General features: G+C 34.6%; 3 protein-coding genes across 5 annotated transcripts in view; all 3 read right to left on the reverse strand.

Moving 5' to 3' along the window:
• Positions 1-807: 807 nt before the first annotated feature.
• On the reverse strand, positions 808-1,776 carry LOC138239264 (olfactory receptor 52D1-like). The gene has a single exon (XM_069190798.1). It carries the CDS (start codon positions 1,762-1,764, stop codon positions 808-810), a length of 957 nt encoding a protein of 318 aa, XP_069046899.1. The 5' UTR covers positions 1,765-1,776.
• A 2,375-nt stretch (positions 1,777-4,151) lies between these two features.
• Positions 4,152-5,696, reverse strand: LOC138239108 (olfactory receptor 52E4-like). Its single transcript, XM_069189744.1, has one exon. It carries the CDS (start codon positions 5,682-5,684, stop codon positions 4,719-4,721), a length of 966 nt encoding a protein of 321 aa, XP_069045845.1. The 5' UTR covers positions 5,685-5,696; the 3' UTR covers positions 4,152-4,718.
• A 2,456-nt stretch (positions 5,697-8,152) lies between these two features.
• Positions 8,153-20,812, reverse strand: part of LOC102694665 (arrestin, beta 1) — a 51,792-nt gene continuing 39,132 nt past the window's right edge. For 2 of the 3 annotated variants that reach the window (XM_015341754.2, XM_006627732.3), the window contains 10 exons: positions 20,327-20,394; positions 18,146-18,281; positions 17,515-17,599; positions 17,070-17,142; positions 16,278-16,415; positions 16,051-16,134; positions 15,669-15,692; positions 13,498-13,568; positions 12,860-12,911; positions 8,153-11,530 (listed from right to left, as the gene is read on the reverse strand). In XM_015341754.2, the coding sequence (XP_015197240.1) occupies positions 11,419-11,530; positions 12,860-12,911; positions 13,498-13,568; positions 15,669-15,692; positions 16,051-16,134; positions 16,278-16,415; positions 17,070-17,142; positions 17,515-17,599; positions 18,146-18,281; positions 20,327-20,394 (843 nt within the window). In that variant the 3' untranslated portion in view covers positions 8,153-11,418. The remainder of the gene's footprint in view (positions 11,531-12,859; positions 12,912-13,497; positions 13,569-15,668; positions 15,693-16,050; positions 16,135-16,277; positions 16,416-17,069; positions 17,143-17,514; positions 17,600-18,145; positions 18,282-20,326; positions 20,395-20,812) is intronic. The other variant, XM_015341755.2, reaches the window with a different exon arrangement.

Genomic DNA, 20,812 nt, shown 5'->3' on the forward strand with positions numbered 1-20,812 from the left:
AATGCACCAATGACAGTTTGAACTTACGTAAGTTTATAATATTTTATATTTAATTTTCTTCACACAGGTAAGCCTTGTTACAAACAATCCCTGTTTACATTCCTCTGTCTTTAATTCTGAAATCTACAAAGGGCTGGAAGATTGCAATACTTTAAACATTAAAAAGTATATGACAAAAATAATTTACACAAATGAGAGCACAAAAATTCAATGTATGTTTTGTTTCATGATTACAGTTGTGCACCACTGGATGAACCCCAAAGCTATGGGCATCATCTCACACAACACCTGACCTCAGCACTGTGAACCACAGTAATTCAACATGCTCAAAGGATATACTGAGGCAGCTGTAAAATTACGTAGCTCCTCATATGAAGTGCAAGGTTTCTTTTTTCAGACATATGGCTGCATCTTATACATCTCATAAACCTGGTGAAAAGATCCTTTTCAACAACACCTCTACTATATATACTGTATATATTCTTCTATATTTATATTTTGTTTATGTACAGTATGTTTTATTCTACAATGTATTGCATATATCACTGCTCTAATAGTGTACATCACTGCACTATTCTCATTCAGTTTGTGAATATTTCATTTATGTTTTTCAACTGCAGTAAAAACGTTATTTTGGTCACATAATTGAAGGGCACATTAAGGTTTTAAGCTGGTATATGCTTCTTCTTAATCAATTAACTTTTAGATTATTAACTGTCAGGATTCTAGTCAAAATGCTCTGAAATTACCTGATACGGTATATCTATAGCAGTGCCTTCAATCTTAAATATTAAAATAACCGAAACTTCACATGACAGGGTGAAGTTTTCTCTTTAGGAGGTTGTTCAGAAATGCTTGACGAATTTCCTTTGTTCTAACAGAATAAACAATGGGGTTTAACACTGGAGGAATGAGAAGATACAAGACTGAGAAAATATTGTGAACATGGGGAGGAAAACCGTTTCCAAACCTGTACAATAAATAATTAAGCAGAGACATTATATAGAAGCAGAAGATAACAAACAAGTGAGACCCACAGGTGTTCAGAGCTTTTAAGCAAGCCCCTTTTGATCCTAGTTTTAACACCGCTCTGAGTATCATTGTGTAAGAACAGGCTATAAAAATCACATCCAGACCTAATATGGAAAATGCCACAAACAGTCCATAATAACTGTTCATAGTTATATTAGCACAGGCCAGTTTTGCTACAGCCATGTGGTCACAGTAGCAATGGGGGATAATATTAGAAGAACAATAAGGCAATCTGGATGCTAATATTGGTATGAGCCCAGTTAAAACAACATCTCTGATTAAAAGACCCACAAATACCTTACCAATGAGTGTTTTTGATAGCATTGCTGTGTAGCGTAAAGGGTTATAAATGGCAATGTATCGGTCATAAGCCATCATCAACAGAATTGAGGATTCTAATGTTACAAAAACATAAATGAAGAACATCTGAATAAAACAGCCTTCAAATGAAATGTCCTTGTTGTCGAGCCAAAGCACTTCCAGCACTTTTGGTAAAGTAGTTGTGCATAAACCGATGTCCACCATTGCCAGCATGCAAAGGAAAAGGTACATGGGAGAGTGCAGACTCTTCTCTAGTCTGATCACTAGTATTAGGATGCTGTTTGCTGTGAGAGCTGTGATGAAGAGGACAGTGAAAGGGACAGACAGCCAGTGCTGCAGGTGCTCGATCCCAGGAAATCCCATCAAAATGAACACTGCTGGACGGAGGCTGGAGGTGTTGACAGCTGGCATGACTCTCTGTTGCTTCCTATACACACAGCTAGATAGAAAGCAAGAGTTCTTTTACACACAAATAAGCATTTGAAGCTTAAAACAAATTATTTCTCTTAATAATAAAAGTCACTGTTTATTGTAAGTTTTATTTGCATTATTTTTAAGCATCACAACACATTTTACCATGTAATGGTTTCTCGAGAAATTAAAGAGATCTCACCAAAATGAGACGTGCCCTGTATTTCACTGGATCTTCACAAGTGGGTCTGGGTTGCTCTGCCACGGAGAGTGAACACTGTAGGTTATTTATGACATCTCAGAAAATACTCTGAGGATTAATTTGTTCTTTCATTGCTTTGGCTGCATCTTATTTGTTTTGGTTCAAGACATTTCACAGGAGGCCGACTCTAGTGTTTTGAAAAATACTCACCATGAATGTTAATAACCTCAGATATATCATGCATGAAGATGAATCAGTAGTATCTACATAACGTAAACAAGTACAAGAAGCAACACAGAGCTGCTCTTAATAATTTTCAGATTAAAGCTCAATTAGTGCTTGTTTTCAAAGCTGGGGCATGTATTGTGCACATACTGTATACTGTAACCAGTGTCATCGATCTGCCACATGCAGATATTTTGTAATGCAGCAGTGTACACTGAAGAGGAGAAGGTGTTTTTTAGCAATAGAGTGTCTTAAATTTTGCCTGTCTTGTATATATGTTTTATATTTGAAAGATGCATATTTTTATAAGCATAACACTGTATGCTTATAGTGTAGCAGTGTAATGCATTCGATCTGGTTACAGAATAGACATTTCATTTTTCACATAGTGAGTAATGTGTGAAGCAAAAATAATTAACATGACATTAAAATGATGTCTGAAGATTTCCATTCATTTGATCTCATATAGATCAGACAAGGAAGGACCTTAAGCACAAGTCAAACACACAGTAAGGTATGGTGTTCATTATCCGTTCCTCACCAGTAAGGAAGTGAAGTTCTTTGTGTTTCATTAGACACTGATTTTTAAAAAAGAATTCACAGGGCACAAGTTATTGTAGATTTTGTTTCAGTTATGCACATTTTTCTGGAGGTCTTTTTAATGTGGTATTCTACCACTGCATGGCAAGGTGGGAGAACCAATAAACAGTACCACTACATTAATCTTCCTATTAATGTATTTTTATAGACATCGCTCTTTATTATCAATGGGACATGCTCTGTGTGGTCCACATCTGCTTGTATGGAAAGCCAAGGCATGTTGATTTTTATTTTCTTCCTCTCTCTGATTACTGCAGAGTGATCATGTTGCATTTTAAAATAAAATGCTCCATTGATGTATTAAGTGAAGTTATAGCATGTGAATATGTGAAATGTTTGTCCCTTACTTTCTTACTGTAAACTCTTTTTGTAGAAGCTGTCCATTTTCTAAAGCACCATATTTCAACATTTAGCAATTCAGCAAAAGCTTTTTCTGCATTTCAGGGTGTGTTACTGTACGTATGTCACTGATTTTCAGTCACTAAATAAAGCTTATTTAAAGTGCATGCATGAGGAAACCTCTTGAACTTTCACAAGGAAATTATTTTGACTCTCTGTTTTAAATATAAAAAACTCTATGTGGAATTTCAAAATATTTTTGATAATTAGTAGCACAGTAATGATGACAGAAAGAACTTCTGTAATACATTCCAATGTTTTATGGCACAACCTTTTTCTAAATCACTCTCTGTGAATAGTAATTTCAATTACTAAGAAAATGAGCATGGTAACAGAAAACGTGCCTTAAAAGTGATGAAAAAACTGTTTCTGAATGAATGTGACAAACTACATGACAGACGTTCTGTTGTTTGTTTCTCAGCTAACATTCACCATAAAATTGATCATGCATTAAACCTTTTCAGAACTTTTTTCAGAAGAATCTGTAGTAGAACTGTCCTGTACTGTACATACGGTGTACAGTGTTTAAAACACAGACAGACATCACTACTGAGAACATCTGTTTTCTTTCAAAAATGCAACTCCTTTGTCTTCAGGAAGACAGATTACTGGCCCTGTCCCCTTCAAGTTTAATAGCTAATAAGAATATGGATGCCCTTAAAGTTATAGATGTAGATAAACACAGAAACTTTGTTTTGAGTAAAGGAAAAATTCATAATGCACCAATGACAGTATGAACTAACATACGTTTATAACAATAATTATTTACTGTATGTTTCCTCACATGGAGAAGCCTTGTCACAAACAATCCCAATTTACATTCCTTTGTCTTTAATTCTGAAATTTACAATAGGCCAGAAGATTGCATTTCTTTAAACATTAATCAGTAGACGACAAAAATAATTGAGACAAATGAGAGCACAAAAAATCCAACATATTTTTTGTTTAATGATCCCAGTTGTGCATCCCCGGATGAAGCTATGGGCATCATCTCACACAACACCCGTCCTCAGCACTGTGAACCACAGTAATTCAACATGATCAAAGGATATACTGAGGCAGCTGTGAAATGATGTAGCCTGGGAAGCTCCTCATATGAAGTGCAAGGTTTCTTTTTTCAGACATATGGCTGCATCTTATACATCTCATAAACCTGGTGAAAAGACCCTTTTCAACAACACCTAATGATGAGCAAAATTAGCAGTTTCTCCCACAGTACCCACAGACTGACACAAAAATCACTTGGCCCTTCATAGCTGACATATGTTTTTTAAAGCGGGTTTCAAATTCATGTTATTAAATACATCACTTTGGTTTAGACACTATTTACATTTATGAATATTGCATTTGTGTTTATAAAGAATAGCTGAAGGTAAAAACATTATTTTGCTCACTAACTGAAGTTGATGTTTGTTTTTCTTAATCCATTACTTTTTTTAGATTATCTGCCTCCAATATTCTAGTCAAAATGGTCTGGAATTACCTGATATGTCTATAGCAGTGGCTTCTATCTTGACTATTAAAATAATCAATGGTGGTCAATGACAGGGTGAAGTTTTCTCTTTAGGAAGTGTTTCAGAAATGCTTGACGAATTTCCTTTGTTCTAACAGAATAAACAATGGGGTTTAACACTGGAGGAATGAGAAGATGCAAGACTGAGAACATATTGTGAACATGAGGAGGAAAACCGTTTCCAAGCCTGTACAATACATAATTAAGTAGACACATTATATAGAAGCAGAAGATAACAAACAAGTGAGACCCACAGGTGTTCAGAGCTTTTAAGCAAGCTCCTTTTGATCCTAGTTTTAACACCGCTCTGAGTATCATTATGTAAGAAGAAGCAATAAAAATTACATCCAGACCTAGTATGGAAAATGCTGCTGCCAGTCCGTAGTGACTGTTCATGGTTATATTAGCACAGGCCAGTTTTGCTACAGCCATGTGGTCACAGTAGCAATGGGGGATAATATTAGAAGAACAATAAGGCAATCTGGATGCTAATATTGGTACGAGCCCAGTTAAAACGACATCTCTGATTAAAAGACCCACAAATACCTTACCAATGAGTGTTTTTGATAGCATTGCTGTGTAGCGTAAAGGGTTATAAATGGCAATGTATCGGTCATAAGCCATCATCAACAGAATTGAGGATTCTAATGTTACAAAAACATAAATGAAGAACATCTGAATAAAACAGCCTTCAAATGAAATGTCCTTGTTGTCGAGCCAAAGCACTTCCAGCACTTTTGGTAAAGTAGTTGTGCATAAACCGATGTCCACCATTGCCAGCATGCAAAGGAAAAGGTACATGGGAGAGTGCAGACTCTTCTCTAGTCTGATCACTAGTATTAGGATGCTGTTAGCTACAAGAGCAGTGATGTAGAGGACAGTGAAAGGGACAGACAGCCAGTGCTGCAGGTGCTCGATCCCAGGAAATCCCATCAAAATGAACACTGCTGGACGGAGGCTGGAGGTGTTGACAGCTGGCATGACTCTCTGTTGCTTCCTGCACACACAGCTAGATAGAAAGCAAGAGTTCTTTTACACACAAATAAACACTCAAGCAAATTCATTTTCTCTTCATTAGAAAATCACCCTCATTGTCAGTATCTCAGAATTTTAAGTAGGTAGCTGTGTTAGGTTCTTCGGGTAAGAAGAAGGCTCTACAGCTGATTCTTTTTTTTTCTTCTCTTTTCAACATGGAATACATTTTACAATTTAGTTTGTTTCCCTTTCCTGAAAGGAATAACACATTTTTTTTTGTATTTTAGGATTAATTCTCTTTTACAATTTTCATTTAACCTTCATTTGGGCACATGTAAAATATAAAACTTCTATGTCAGTGTGGCTATCATTATGAAAAGCAAAAAGATAGATGTAGAGAAGAGAGAACTCACCAGAGTTACAGGTTCTTCAAGGAACATCCGTTAATGCAGCAATATAAAAGACTTCTAAATTCCTTCTGGAGTATTGAAAAGTACTCAGAGAATTACAGCCTGTTTGTTTTGCTGCATAGAATACCCTTTTGGGTCATGACTTCTCAAGAGACATGACTTCAAGTGTTTAGATTTTTTTTTTGTTTCTGCATGAATAGCTTATAGTAATACTGTGATTGAGTCACATACGGGTTACATGAAATACATTTTAAGCACATTTCAAGTTATTCATTTGTGATTCAAAGACTCAGTATTAAAGTATTTATATCCCATGTAAAGTATGAAATCTGGATCTTTAATTTTTTAGCCAATATTTAAGGAAAAATGACCATGTGTCACATATAAATTATCTAATTAGTCAGCATTGTGTTTTTTTTATAGTAGAACATAGGTTGCTAGTCTAGACCATCACTTTAATTATTCCTCTACATCCTACCCTAATGATATCTAATAAACTCACTTGAAATCATTAAATAAGAAGCCAGCCTAAAGTAATTTAGGAACATGTGGAATCTGTTGGATTTTTTTAGGGCTATGGAAATTTTTTTTCTAATATGGAAACTGTCTATTTGTACAAGTTTAGCATTTTTTTGGAATCACTCAGTTTTTTTGGCATCACTATGACCTGTGAATGACTATAGCTGGCAAGAAAAAATGAAAAGGGAAGCATCTAAAACTCACAGTAATGTTTATAACTAAAATATACATAAATATTAACTGACATGTTCCTTTACAAAATAGTCAAAAAGTACCATGGTTAGCCTAAAGATTTAATGTAGGTGTTTCACGTGGCCCTAATTCTCTTTTGCGTTGACTAAGAAAATAGAGAAAAACACACCTTTTGCTACAGTACATTTGTACAATTTAAATCTTCCCCTTTCAGGCCCAATTTGCAGAAAATAATTCTTATCCATTAATTTTTAGCTGCACTATGTACAGTACAGCAGATGAGGTCTGTGGATATACTGTATGGCATGTTTCTAAATATTTTTATTTATTTTTGTTAAAGTGCAGTTGGTAACCACAGTACAGTATGTGTTCCTCTGTATTCTAAACCAATTGAAGGCCAATGTACACAAAAATAAGCAATTAAATTGTTTGTTGTTTCCTTGATTATATACAGTATACATAATGTAGTTTACTCCTACAGTAATCTGCAATTACAGCCACAATAATGAGATTTGCCTAATGCCTTAAAGAAGTATTGGTAGAAAGTTATGAAGTAAGAACCAAACAAATAATTTATTTTGTCTTCTGTGTAGTAGAGGCCTTGCCAACAAAATATTTATTTGTGATGTAATCTTATTTTTACTATATTTGTACAACAATATAGCAAAAAAAATAGATCTTTCTCCTGTTTTCCTCACCTCTAATCATGCCCACTCCATTCTAAGAAACATTAAAATTCTGCTTTCAATTAAATAGACCAACAACAATCAATATTTAGCTGAGAGTTCAATTGGAACTTGTGGGAATTGTGTTTGAGTACTATATAGGAATTTGGAAAATTATAAGACTAGACACTATACTGCTAGTTTGTTCTTTTAAGAAGTTGTGACTTCTTAAGACAGAAGCACAAGCACAGTGATTCACAAAGTTCATAAACTTACCTTGTGTTTCACTTTTTTAATTTTTCAATAGTCCTTTAATATTTATTTATTCGAAATGAAAGGAATCAGTGCTGATTAGTACTGATAGTATAAAGAACTTAGGATTTGCTGGTAAAACTTTATATAAGGGGCTATGCATTTTGTTTATATATTTTTATAAGCTGTAAGATAGTGAGAGACTATAAATAAATTGTTAATAAAAGGATAAAAACTAGTCTCCCAATAAAAAATAACCCCTAAATGCTTTATTAATTAATGTTTATAAATCATAAAATGTTGTTTATATATTTAAAAATGGTTGTATGGACCTCTTTAACTAAAATGTTTTGTATTAACCTGATCAAAAGTTTTGCATCGTGACTACACAATGTATATCAGCTTTAATAAAACAATGTAAAGGAGTAATGCAATACATTATTTAAACTATAATTATTTATTAAGACTTGACAGAATAGTCAAACATCACAAATACATCCCAGAACAAAAAGAAACAAAGTGATATTTTGAACATGGTACAGAGAAATTGCATTACAAAAATATGATGCGTTTGGAATCAAGAAGCATATAAAACCACATTTTCGTCTCATAAATACTAAAACCTTCAACGTGTTTGATAGTTCCAAACACTAGCTCTAACACTAAGCTCTATTATAAATAAGAAAGCGTCATCTTTAAGAAAGATCATTTTAAGTAACATGGAGAGCAGTCATGGAAGAACAATAGGCATATCTATTCAATGTAAACATTTTGCTTTATTTTCCTTACATTAATGGGTTTAGGGATTACTGCACTTTGTATCAGTGTGGAGTGCAATAAAATAAGAGTTTCTCATTGGTAAGAAATTATTAATTTTGTAAAATTAGGCACATTTTTCATAAAGTGATATGCACTTGGAATTACATTTGCAGAAATTATTTCAATTTTTTCTTCAGAACGTACAACAACAAACTGGGGAGTTAGTAAGAGATCCCGTAGTAAGTAGTGTTGCAAAAAAGATTCTTTATTACTTTTTCCTTGAGGCTTATTTAAAAAAAGGTATGGAGGATATATGTACTGGTTTATTGTCAAAAATGTGTTATTCTATAAAAAAGGACATTTTGTGACATTCAGATGGAAATATTAGCGAGGAGAGTGTTTTCTTTGCATTCAGCATTTGTATTAGATCTTCCAAACTGGGAATTATTTAAAACCTATAATATCATTTGTACTGACCATGTTTAGAGTTAAAGATGTTTCTGTTTTGATCATTTCAAAATTTTGCATTTTTCAAATAACTGAAATTGTTTTGAAATGTGTTAAAATTATAATGCCATTAAAAACAATACACAGTAATAGACGTTTGGATACTGCAATACAGCTAATAGATCTTATGAAACACAAAGAAATTTAAAGACCATAATAAAATTCTTATCGAAGCTTCACTGTGATATAATTGCCAGTATTAATAACATTTTAAATCAATATTAAAATGACATCTGACTGCACGCCAAGTCTGATGCATTTACATTGTTACTGTTCCTTTTTTTCTGTAAAGGGAAAATGCTTTAGAATATTGTGTGAGACTTTTACCATAAGATGAAAAATCAAACTGAATGCTATTTCCTAAATATTTTATTAAGTAAATAAGTTATTTAATACTGAATTTATTTTTTAAAAAAAACTAAATTTCAGAAAGAACACATATGACGTGAAAATGGAGAAGGAATTTGTTTAAAATGTCCCTGCAGAACTGTACCACACTTCTGTTCTGTTGATGAGTATGTGTATGGACACAGAAACTAAACTCCATGAATCCAAAAACCATTTGAAATCTTGATAGCGATGGACCATATGTTCAAACAAAAGTAGAATGCTGATATTTATACTATCCTTTAAAAAATGATGGTGAGTTCACTAGTGTTTCTGTTCCAATTATTTTCAGATGTTTGGAAAAGCTCTATTAAAACAATGTCATCATAGTGGGGGGCTAGTTGTAGAGAAGATGTTAGTTACAATGGGTGTGCTATTAGAGGCCATAAGGCTTCTATTGTCTGTGTAGAGGTTCACATGAGGTGCATTGTTGATTTAATTAGTTAATTAATGGAGAGCCAAGAGCCACATTCTCACATGGGCATAATTTAGACTGGTATATAAAAGGACTCATCAGGGGCAGTTGGTGTTGTCTTTCTTTAAGAATTATTTTTTATTGAGGTGCATGAAGACAATTTGCAGTAAGCAGTAAACAGTAAACAGGGTCACTGAACTAGTATAGATCTAAATAAAATTTAAAAAACCTTAGCAGAAAATAATGTAGATGTAGAATACAAAGTGAAACGCTGACATGGTTTAAATCTACCACTCTTCATTTAATTTTCTGAAATTTTACATTCCTTTTTTACCAGACATAAAGTCCTGAACACGTGTTACAGCAAGGCCACCCTTAGTGTACTCAGCTAATGTAATGAGTGATAACTCCAAGCCAGACTGCACCATCTCCCATCCATGGCTGCTCAGTTTGTCCTCATCACCAACAAAACTACTGACACTGACACAGTGTGACTGCTTTCTCTTTCCCCAACCGTTTCACTTTAATTAAATGTATATTTTATCCATGTCTTCAGATTTCTTCAGAAAGTGGAATTACAACATTATTGGAACTACATTTGATAGTCCAGGATAGAACCTTCTGTTGATTTATTTTTGCTTTTTAATGTACAGATTTCTGCTGTTATTTACAGGAGCAAATCTTGGTCTATATTTAATGTTGCACTTTGCCATTTGTTATGTATCCATCCACCAAAAGTTGGAAGAAAACAAAAGTGCCAATAACAGCAAATCATTGAGTCTTACTTCTCTTTTGTTAGGTCCAAAATATGTAAATTGGTTTAGAAAAGTATCTTGAGATGCAGTCACTTCTAAACAGATCTACTTTTTTACCAGTCTGCGGAAGACAGTATCAACCGTGGACGGTACTGTAGTTTGATATGGTTTCCAAAAAAAGATAGTTTTTCACTTTTATTATTTATTTGTTCATTTTATTTGATTGGTTGTATAACGTAAGTTTTTAGAAGAGTATTTTACTACATTAATAATGCTTAAGAACAGCTAACCCTTTTTGAAGGGCTTACTGGAGATAGACTTCAATGTGACAATCCTTTTGTGCAAAGTCACATGTTTTGTAAAGGCAAAGGCAAACATTACTGACAAGGGACTCTGTTCTTCATCCCTCAGCTGAACTGAGCATGTCTCCCGTCTGCCCTATGACTTGTAGACTGGATACACGTATATCATGTTACAAAAAGCAACAAGAAGTTAGTCAGTATTTCTTAATGCTTGTACTGTATTTACCCTCAATCAGATTCCTAAAAACAAATGAAAAAATCTGATATATTCCGTTTTGAGTCTCACAATGAAATGCAGGTATAACAAAGTGGCTCAGAGGAGCACTGTGCTGCTGAGTGCCCCTTGGTCTGGTTATCACAATTCAATTGATATATTTTCTACCGCTTGTATTGAGAATGAGTTCTTTTTGTTTGCTTGCCTTATATCATTGTGTTTAGTCAAAGACAAATGTGAACATGAACAAAAGAATGGCACCACTGTTTAGAATAAAAGGATTCCCAGGCTCTAGGTTATCTGCAGCTTCTGGTACCTCTGTGTACCAGTGTCACAGTACAGAACAGAACTAGTCCCGCCTGTTTATCTGTCATTTAGTTTGGGCGAGTTTGCGCCTTCGTCTTCCTCATCCTTGTCATCCTTTGCACCTTTAAGTCTCTGCCGAGCAAAATCTTCAAATACGATGTCATCATCACTAAGAAAGAAGAAGTGATTGGGCAGGTTATTTTTTGTGTACATGATACGATTTTCTTTCCAATCCATACAGATTGCACTGTGTTGGAAAAGAAAATGTACTTGCTATTTCACAACACTAGCCCTTACACAAAATAATACAACAGCAAAGGAACAGGTTAAGGTTTATTCCATTCTGAAAGGAAAAGAAAAAAGAAACAATCTTTCAACTGTGGAGCTTACAACTGAAGAAGGCTCCACAGCCAAGAGATTGTTTCTCTTTCTCCTTTCTTTTTAGTCTCTATTCCTTTTTTCAGCATGGAATAAACCTTCACCTGTTCCTTTGCAGCTTATGCATGCTGATACAGGGGCAGAGCGGTGGCACTGTGGCAAAGGATCTGTGCCTGTGGCTTTAAGGTTGCCAGTTCAAATCCTGCAGCTAGCAGAGGAATCCTACTCTGTTGGACCCCTAAGCAAGGCCCTTAACCTCAACTGCTCCAGGGGAGCTGTATAAATGGCTGACCCTGTGCTCTGACCCCAAGCTTCTCTCTCTCTCTGCCTGTGTGTCTTATGGAGAACAAGCTGAGGTATGCAAAAGGACAAATTCCTAATACAAGAAATTGAATATGGCCAATAAAGTGATCTTATCTTATAGCTGCCTATATGAACTAATACAATTACAGTTTTACAAAAATCATATTTTTTCATACTTACAATAACATTTTATTACCTGCTGTTGATAAATAAAATAAATAATATTGTTCTTAATTAAACTTAACATAATAAATTAAGATTAATACAATTTCAAGTCACTGCCAGTGGCACCATGTTCAGGCTCTTTAATTCTGGAGTGTGCTCGATATTAAAAATGCAACAGAGTTCTTCCCTTTTCTCTGTCACTGGTGTGGAAAATTAAACAATTTCTGCCTGTGCTGATTTTATTTCTGTATTTTAGATGTTTAATTTGTTTTGCATAAGACAAGGATTTGTCTTATCATTTTAGTAAAGACAGAGACAAAGTTAGAAAAGATAGCGTTTGACTTTAAGACTAAGCCGCTTAATGCGTACTGCCATGTTCCTAGAGTGTGCAAGCCATCCCCAAATGACAGTGTCTCACATAAAACCAGAAACGCATGCCCAAATCTGTTACCATAAGACAAACGTGCATCAGTGCGTACGTACTTGCGTTTATCCGCTGTTAGTGCACATGCAAGATGGTGAAAAGATGAGAAGAAGAAAGGATGCAGTTTGGCCAAAGGAATAAAAAGAAAGAGAATGAAGTGCAATGCAAGGTTAGTTAGCCATGCAACACCCAGGCTGAGCAAGCTTCACTCACAAGCAGACTGCTTACTTGGTATCGAACTCTATCAGATTTGTGTCTATGGGTGCTTCATTTTCTGGAGCTAAGATAAAAATAAAAAGAAGGCTGATGACACAGCAGAATATTTATTGTGAAAATTAAGGCCAAGGTAAAGAATGTCTTTAAAACAACTTAATAAATTATACAGAGTTCATCAGGCCTTCAGTTTTTTTTTAAAGCATCTACCGTATAGCCTCCTTGAAGTACACTTCAAATAAAAATATAAGAAAAATATCTTGGTGTTTTGTACCACATTTCCTGTTTGTTGTACTGTACATTCAGCACTGATAGAAAAAGATCAGAAATGCTTCACCACTACACATGAAAGAACATGTGTCTAATTTAATATAAGATATACTTTATTTCATAGCAAGAATTAACCACCATGGAATTTCTCATTGGAATCACACGCACTGTCCTTTACTGGCTCTGCTCAGAACTCGAAACATCTAAATGTTTTTTGAATGAAGTAAAAGTAAACAACCCCTCCACCTATAAGTTGTCTTCTGCACACTGCTTTGGGATTTTTATAATGAATTTACAGATGGCATTTGAGTGTCATTTATGTATTTCTGCTGAATGGTGACACTTCAGTCAAGCCCACCCATCAAGAGCTGTACTGTACGTACCATCTCTGTAGAAGCTTTCTTCAATGGGTTTAGGATGCATTAATGTGAAGGGAAGCTCAACAGCAACATCGCTGAAAAAGGAGAACAGAAATCCATTGTAACCTTTGCTGGTAGATATAAAATATGCATATTTGCTGTCTATGAAAATAAATAAAATTTAAAAAATTGTCTCCTTAAAAATAGATTTTCTTTTTCTGTCTTTCAAATTGAAGAAATATTTTCTTTGTCATTGAGCGGGAAAAAAACAACATAACCCTAGAAAACATTGGTAATGATTACAAACTTTAATCAAGGATATGGATAAATTAGCATCCAATTTTGTTATGTAAAGTTGATTTAATTATTTAAAATAATAATGATACTCTTTTTATTTTAAAGCTAAGAGTTTGCCTTAATAGAACATTATCCTCAATAAAACATAAATCCTATTCTAAATACAACTTATGATCTAAAATATTTTTCTTTAGTTTTAAATAATGGGGTATTAAATAATTTACAGGATCCATTGAACAAGATTACTAATAAACAGTTTTGAAATGAAAACTCCTACTGTATATAAGAAGTCTAATAATCATGGGAATCATCAGATTTAAGTAAGGACTGCATTTCCACCTATAGATTAAAATTTCACCCGCCTTGGACCATAGTTTTATGTTGAAAGATGCATGCAGCATGCTTCATAGGGGACAGAGAAGTGCTGCCTGTTTCTTCAGTAATGAACAAAGTGTTTCCTTGCGTCATGGTTCAGCTCCACACCAGGAACACTCAGTGCAATGATGCAATGATGAACATGCAGATGGCTTGACTTGTACTGTCAGCAGTGGTTTCAAACCTGAGTATCTCAAATATTCATTTTACTGGATCAGAAGTAATGATCATTTATTTAAATGGTGTAGTGTCGAATGGGATATTTACACTGTCAGAATTTTCAGGAGATCAACGGACGGTAAATGTAAATTAAACTGGACATCTTTGCTTGTGCACCTACATTGCAAAACTGGTAAGACATAAAGTAATAAGTAATTAATTTAGTTTTAATCTCCTAACACACATTACTATTACAGTGTTTCAAAAGAGTCATACATGAAGAGTTGGTTCTAATAACAGCAACTTGCAATCAGTTTACTGCAGCTTCAGTCCTTCTGCATAGCGCTGATGAACTGCAGAGAAGGGCAGTCAGCGTTCAGGATAAAGAGATGAACACATCTCAGTGCTGTAATTACACTGAATAGTGCAATTATCTCTGATGATTATTTCATGATCCCAGTTGAAAAGCCCAAAACGTTTGTTCTTCATGGGGCACCGAATCAAGAGGATATCTGCCATTTTATTAGGAAAAGGCCTTGTCATATTTCTGAATAGAAACCCAAATTAAAAACCACTGATTTATGATGCATGATGAGACAGCATCCCTTTGTCAACTGTATTAAGACTGTTACTTACAGTGTCAATAACTGTTAAGAATCATGGATATGTGCAAAAACAGGCTGAAATATTTCTAAGGAAAAGCTGGAATATACAGTAGTGCTCTGACAAAGATATTTATCTGGTAACATTTATTTTAAAGTAGTAACATAATAATGTTAATTGCATTATTTATGTAATATATGTCTATGAATTAAGTTACTGATGCTCCATAATTTAATACAGATTATTTAATGTTGAAATAATAGTTCTAATGACTTCTCTGAAAAACAAATATAATATGTGCATTACTGATGACCTTATTACTGTATTTCAATTAACACATACCTGTAGCAACATTTTACAGTTACTTTATAACCTTTTTTTATTTACCATCTATTAAAATATCCTAAGGGGTCACTTATACTAACATAGCCTAGTCTACTATAACTTTACTGTCCTCAGGAATTAAGAGACAAATCATGTACTGGGTCATTCCCTTTACTTTGAACAGAATGTGTTTCTCTTGGGGAACATTTAGTTCTCTAATAATTTGGTAGGACAGCAGTATGTAAGCATAACAAAACTTTTAAATGGAGGATTATAATATTAAATGGTATAATGAATTATTTGTTATAATGAAACACTACAAGGTGACAGTCCTAATAGAGTTTTTAATATAATTAATATTGGTGTTATTCATTAGCAATGAACTTGAGTAGTGGCATGCAATCTGTGATTACGTTAAACAGAGGTTTTCAAGTTACCTTGATGCAAGGTCTCCCAAGAGTCTGAAAGTGTTGAAATATTATCACAACATATTGAAATATTATTACAACAGACAAAAAAAAATTGCAAATACAATTATCTTAATATTTAAATTTGAGGCTAAAAAGGAGTGCGGCACTTTCTTTAACAATTACTTGCTAAGATTATTATCTACAAATACTGTGTTTAAAGCATCTGCCAATGACAAGCTACCTATGAAAAAAAAATTGTACATTAGAGCAGATGATGTTTGTTTCCATACGAACTGAAATATGAAGTTTTATCGTACAGTATAACATGTGCAGTGTTCTATTTGTAATGTGCAAATCTGCAGAAAACTATTACAACGCAATGAAGCAACAAACAAAACAAAAAACGCACCCGCCTCGAGACACAACCAGCTTCACTTTGACTTTATAAGACACAATGATGCCCAGGATCTCCTTGTTTGCACCTTCCCTTAACCTGTAAAAGGCAACAACACATCGATTACAGGGCAGCACCATCACTATGTCACCTGCTCTTCGAGGTATTGGGTTTCACGCTCGTCTCTGCCCAACTGGCAGCGGTCTTTCTTGGGACTTGAAGAACCGCACAGACATACTCACAAGGTGCTGGAAGCCAGATTTGTGTCCTCGTGTTTGAGTTTTCCATCCAAGGCCAGACCACGCTTCTCACGGTTGTTGGCGAGAAAGGGGGTGAGCGTGTAAACTTTGCAGAAGGTGGCACTAGGAGCTACGATGTCACTGCAGAAACAGACAGTGTGCTGCAATGGAAAAATTGTCTCTGCGGGCTGATATCAATTAATATCTTGTTTTTATGGAGCTAAACATCCTTCAAACAATCATTTCTGTTCTAAGGGTTTATCAGCACTTTCTCCTTCTACACACAGTGTACCTTCCACTGGGTGATTTTAAAGACAAAAGGAAAATTCTAAACATCCAATCATTTATTAACCTATATCAATTATTTGTACAAGATACTCAATGATCGGTGAAGAAAAGGAAAGCAATCATGAATGATGATCCAGGTTGCCATCACAATCTCAAAAGCAGTTATTGCTTTTGGCAATAGCTGATAGCAACATTTGCTGTCATTAACTGATAGCAATGAATCGTCAATAGTTTTTTCTAACCTACACTTTTCAACTTTTTAGCATTGTGCTGCCAAAATTTATAGTAATTATTAGCTTCATCACAAACAGTATTTACAGTATATTTTACCACTTAGGCCAAGAAATATGTAGGGGTGCTAATAAGCGGTGTGTATAAAGCCAACACTGCAACATGTTAAATTAAGCAATACCCAAACCTTAATGCAACACACAATCTGACTCTGTAAACATCCAAACAGCATTTGAAAATACAATTAGTATATGACAAAGTTTACAAAAAACTTACTCTGACTCTTCAGTTGCAACTGGGCACTTATATTGTGCTGTGTTGAATAGGCAAATATCTGCATACTGACGCACTGCATGGGCAGACAAATGAAGGATTACATATACTGTATGTACTTTCAATGCAGAGAACAAGGTGAAATGAGAAAAGCTTAAGCAGCTCTGTCTCCTGTAGTGTTGTGATTTGAGTCCCTACCTATGATACTTTGCATCTGCTGCCAACTAAAATGCAATGGTGTTCATATTAAATTACATATAATACAGCTTTCTTTTAAAAATCCACAAAAATACACAGTTAAGGTAAGGTAATAATCATTATATATAAGTATTTATAGAACTGTTTACAATATATAATACAGTTAAGTTGTTAGAATTGATTAACGATATTGAAATCGTTTTCATTATAGAATATACAGTATACATAATTTCAGGAACTAATAAGATACCTGAGATCTTAATTTTCTTCACTGTCTTGTTTGTGTTGTTTGTGACATGAACATTTACATTAATTGGTTCCCCATGGTAGTAAATCTGGAAGGTAAAGAGGAAAACATGTCTTTTCACACATAATGTGTATAATTTTTGTTACGTATAAATAACACACTTTTTTCCTTGGTTGACAATATCTGCTTCATAAGTTTTTACACTTACTCCAAGAATAAGGAAAACTGATATCTTTGTTTCATATGCTCAGTATTACTCAGTTTGAAAATCATGCTCACTATTCTCCTGGTTTGAATTTACATCTATGGGCCCATAGAGGTCAGTATTGTCTAAAACAACAGTCACGCTTTCTTTTCAAATCCATTAAAATCTATAGAAATGTATTCCAGTTCTTTGAAGGTATACTTCTTTATAATCATTATAAACTTTAAAAAATTATAATCCTATAACTTTATAGGTATGTATATGTAGTAAAAGTCTTACTTTGATAGTGCCCTATTTTAACCTTTATAATTATTAGTAGTGTCATTATATTTAAGTACTGGAGGTCCCATTAAGAAGCAGCGTTTTAATTAGTTCCAAGGGGTGTAATTCATTCAGAAATTCAATTTCTCACAGTCACTGTTGTCTCACCTCTTTGTCTAATGAAGCCTCAAGATGAAGAGGTTTATCAGACATCAGGAACTGCCGCGTTGTCTCCGCCATAGGTTGTGGTCCAGGTTTTTCTGGGGCATATTGCACTTTACGTATCACAAGACGTACTGAATTCCTGTATGGCAGAAAAACACGTTTCAGAATTTACGACATTGCAAGCAAAGTATAGATATTATAGCCAAAAACATATGGTGTCCAGCAATATAATCAATATAATGATATAGATATAATGACTGCGAGCAACAGCCAGTTGTACTGTTTATCTCAATCATAGATCTTTTTAAAAATCACAATGTAACTTACAGTGAGTAAAATATGTTGATAAGAATCTTGGGAGCTTTCAATTAAACCTGATCAGCAGTAGTGATTTACTGTAGATGTGATTTGAGCACTACAACATGTTCTCATCCACTTTTAAACCACCCCTTTGTTCTCTTAATTACATTCAATTAACTTGTGAATGAATGACAAATTTTGAAGTATTGGAAAATGTATGCAATTATTCATTCAAGACAGTGAATCAAACAAGGTACTGCAACTTAGTGCTCGAGGTATTTTTCATCTCTTTTAAGCGATGAAAAGCCTATAAAACTGAGTAAAATAGAACACATGAGTTACAGTGCCCTACAAAAGCAAGGTAATTGTGAAGTCTCAGAAGCATAAACATGAGCAAGGACTGTTCTGAAACAAGACTTATGTTTACCAAAGTGATGGAAGAGTTAAATTGTGGAGAAAGAAAGGAACAGCAGATGCTACAAAAAGATGCTACATTTGTTTGGCATGGGCACACATGTCCGCCTCTGGAACTGGCCCACTTTTATCTTTATTGATCATGTAACTAATGATGGAAGCAGCTGAATAAATTCTGAAGCTTACAGAACCACTTTGCCGGCTTATGTAGACCAAAATGCTTCCATACTTGTTGGGTGTCACTTCACCACTGAGCTTGACAAAGACTCAAAACATATGGTTCATACAATCAAGGCCAAGTCCATCTCCAGATTTCAAGCCAATTGATAGGAAATTCAAATGCTGAAGAAAGAAATGAAGTCAGAACACCCCAAGCATATGCAAAAATGCTGGAACTGGACCAAAGGCTTGGCAAAGCGTCTGAAATGATTGTACAAAGAGTTTGGTGAGATCAGCTTCATGCTGAAGTTCTCAACGCAATACACATCCAAATATTGACATTTACTCTTTGAGGCTTAAAGTTAGTGTGTCCCAATATGTATGGTCATTTGAACACAAATTATGTTTTTTTTAATGCTATGATCACATGGAAATACACATAATCTCTTGATTACAAATACAAATGCTTGACTATAATAACAGTAGTTGACTTTGCTGTCCCAATACTGTACGTGAAGGAAAAGGACAGACTACATATCAGAATCATTTAGCCACCACAAAAAGAAACAGGTAACAATATGGCAGTAGCTGCAATTTTTACAAGGAAGCCTGAGCATACAAAAACACCCACTTTGGCTAGAACACCCCTAACAGACTCCAAAGGCAGAAAAGGTGTGCCAGTCATTTTAGGTGTATTTTGAAATACAGTAATTGGTTGGAAATGGCACTTCATTTTTCAGCTTATTAGAATGCACTGAGCACCTCAGGATGCAAGGAGGCTGGCTGGATTTATATCTTACCCATTGCAGTAGTAACTATTCTTCATTACGATTCTTCTCATCTAGCAATTCACATGCTAATTCTCACTCCCAGAAGGTGCCACTATACTGCATGATACATCCACAAGACTGGAATTTATAATATTATGTTTTCTGTCTGAAGCTCTGTATATCTCACTTTTTTTAATGCTGCTATGTCATACAAGAGCAGTTTTAGTATTTGTTTAACATTAAATTTTGGCATTGTTAGAGGTATTTTGGGTAGACTCTTCTCTTTTCATTTTATCTGAATAAATCATATATTGTAAACTTTCAGATGAGTAAAATGGTAGTGTGCTCTAAAAACTGTGGAATACTACTAAAGTTTAAAAATGGATTGAATGATGTCAGAAAAAAAATACTGAAATACTGAATCATATCTAAGTACAGATGACAAGGGTGGACAGTGATACAGAACTAAAATTTGCTAAGGATCAAATGATAAATTCCACTGAACACTGGATTTCTTAGTTGCACAGTGATGCCTTTGTACCTTTTATGGATCTTTTCTTCAAGGTTTTCTGCACAGAAAGCTTTCACTTCAAAGTCTACGCCACACGCCTTCAAAAGCGAAGCAAACAAAAAGAAGAACATGGCGAAGGAACAAAGGAAAGACAAGAGAAGTATGTCTTAGTAGGGAAATAAAAAGTCACAGCATGCTTTTCTGTCGAATTACAAAAAAGGAACTTCAGTAGGACTTTAGGAGGCAAGGCCAGCTACAGTAATTCAATCATGTGATCGGAGTAATGGGACCTCTTACGAAAAAGTCACTAGAAAAAAATTAGTCACTGTGAATCCTCGTAAAAGTTAGGACTGTGGCTTGGAGGTCAGTCCTGAATTCAGTTTCAGACTGCAGCAAATTCTGTGTGGCATATGCATGTTCTCTCTTGTGTGGGTTTTTCCCATGATCTCTTACCTTCCAGAGACATGCTGGCTAAGCGAATTGGTGTCTGTAAATGGTCTCTATGAGCTTGTGTGT

The sequence above is a fragment of the Lepisosteus oculatus genome, chromosome 5 (assembly GCF_040954835.1).
Source record: "Lepisosteus oculatus isolate fLepOcu1 chromosome 5, fLepOcu1.hap2, whole genome shotgun sequence".
In the NCBI taxonomy this organism is placed as follows: domain Eukaryota; kingdom Metazoa; phylum Chordata; class Actinopteri; order Semionotiformes; family Lepisosteidae; genus Lepisosteus; species Lepisosteus oculatus.

Bases quoted from the DNA above. Each gene is read 5' to 3' on its own strand.
- LOC138239108 (XM_069189744.1), bottom strand. From the start codon at position 5,684: ATGCCAGCTGTCAACACCTCCAGCCTCCGTCCAGCAGTGTTCATTTTG.
- LOC138239264 (XM_069190798.1), bottom strand. From the start codon at position 1,764: ATGCCAGCTGTCAACACCTCCAGCCTCCGTCCAGCAGTGTTCATTTTG.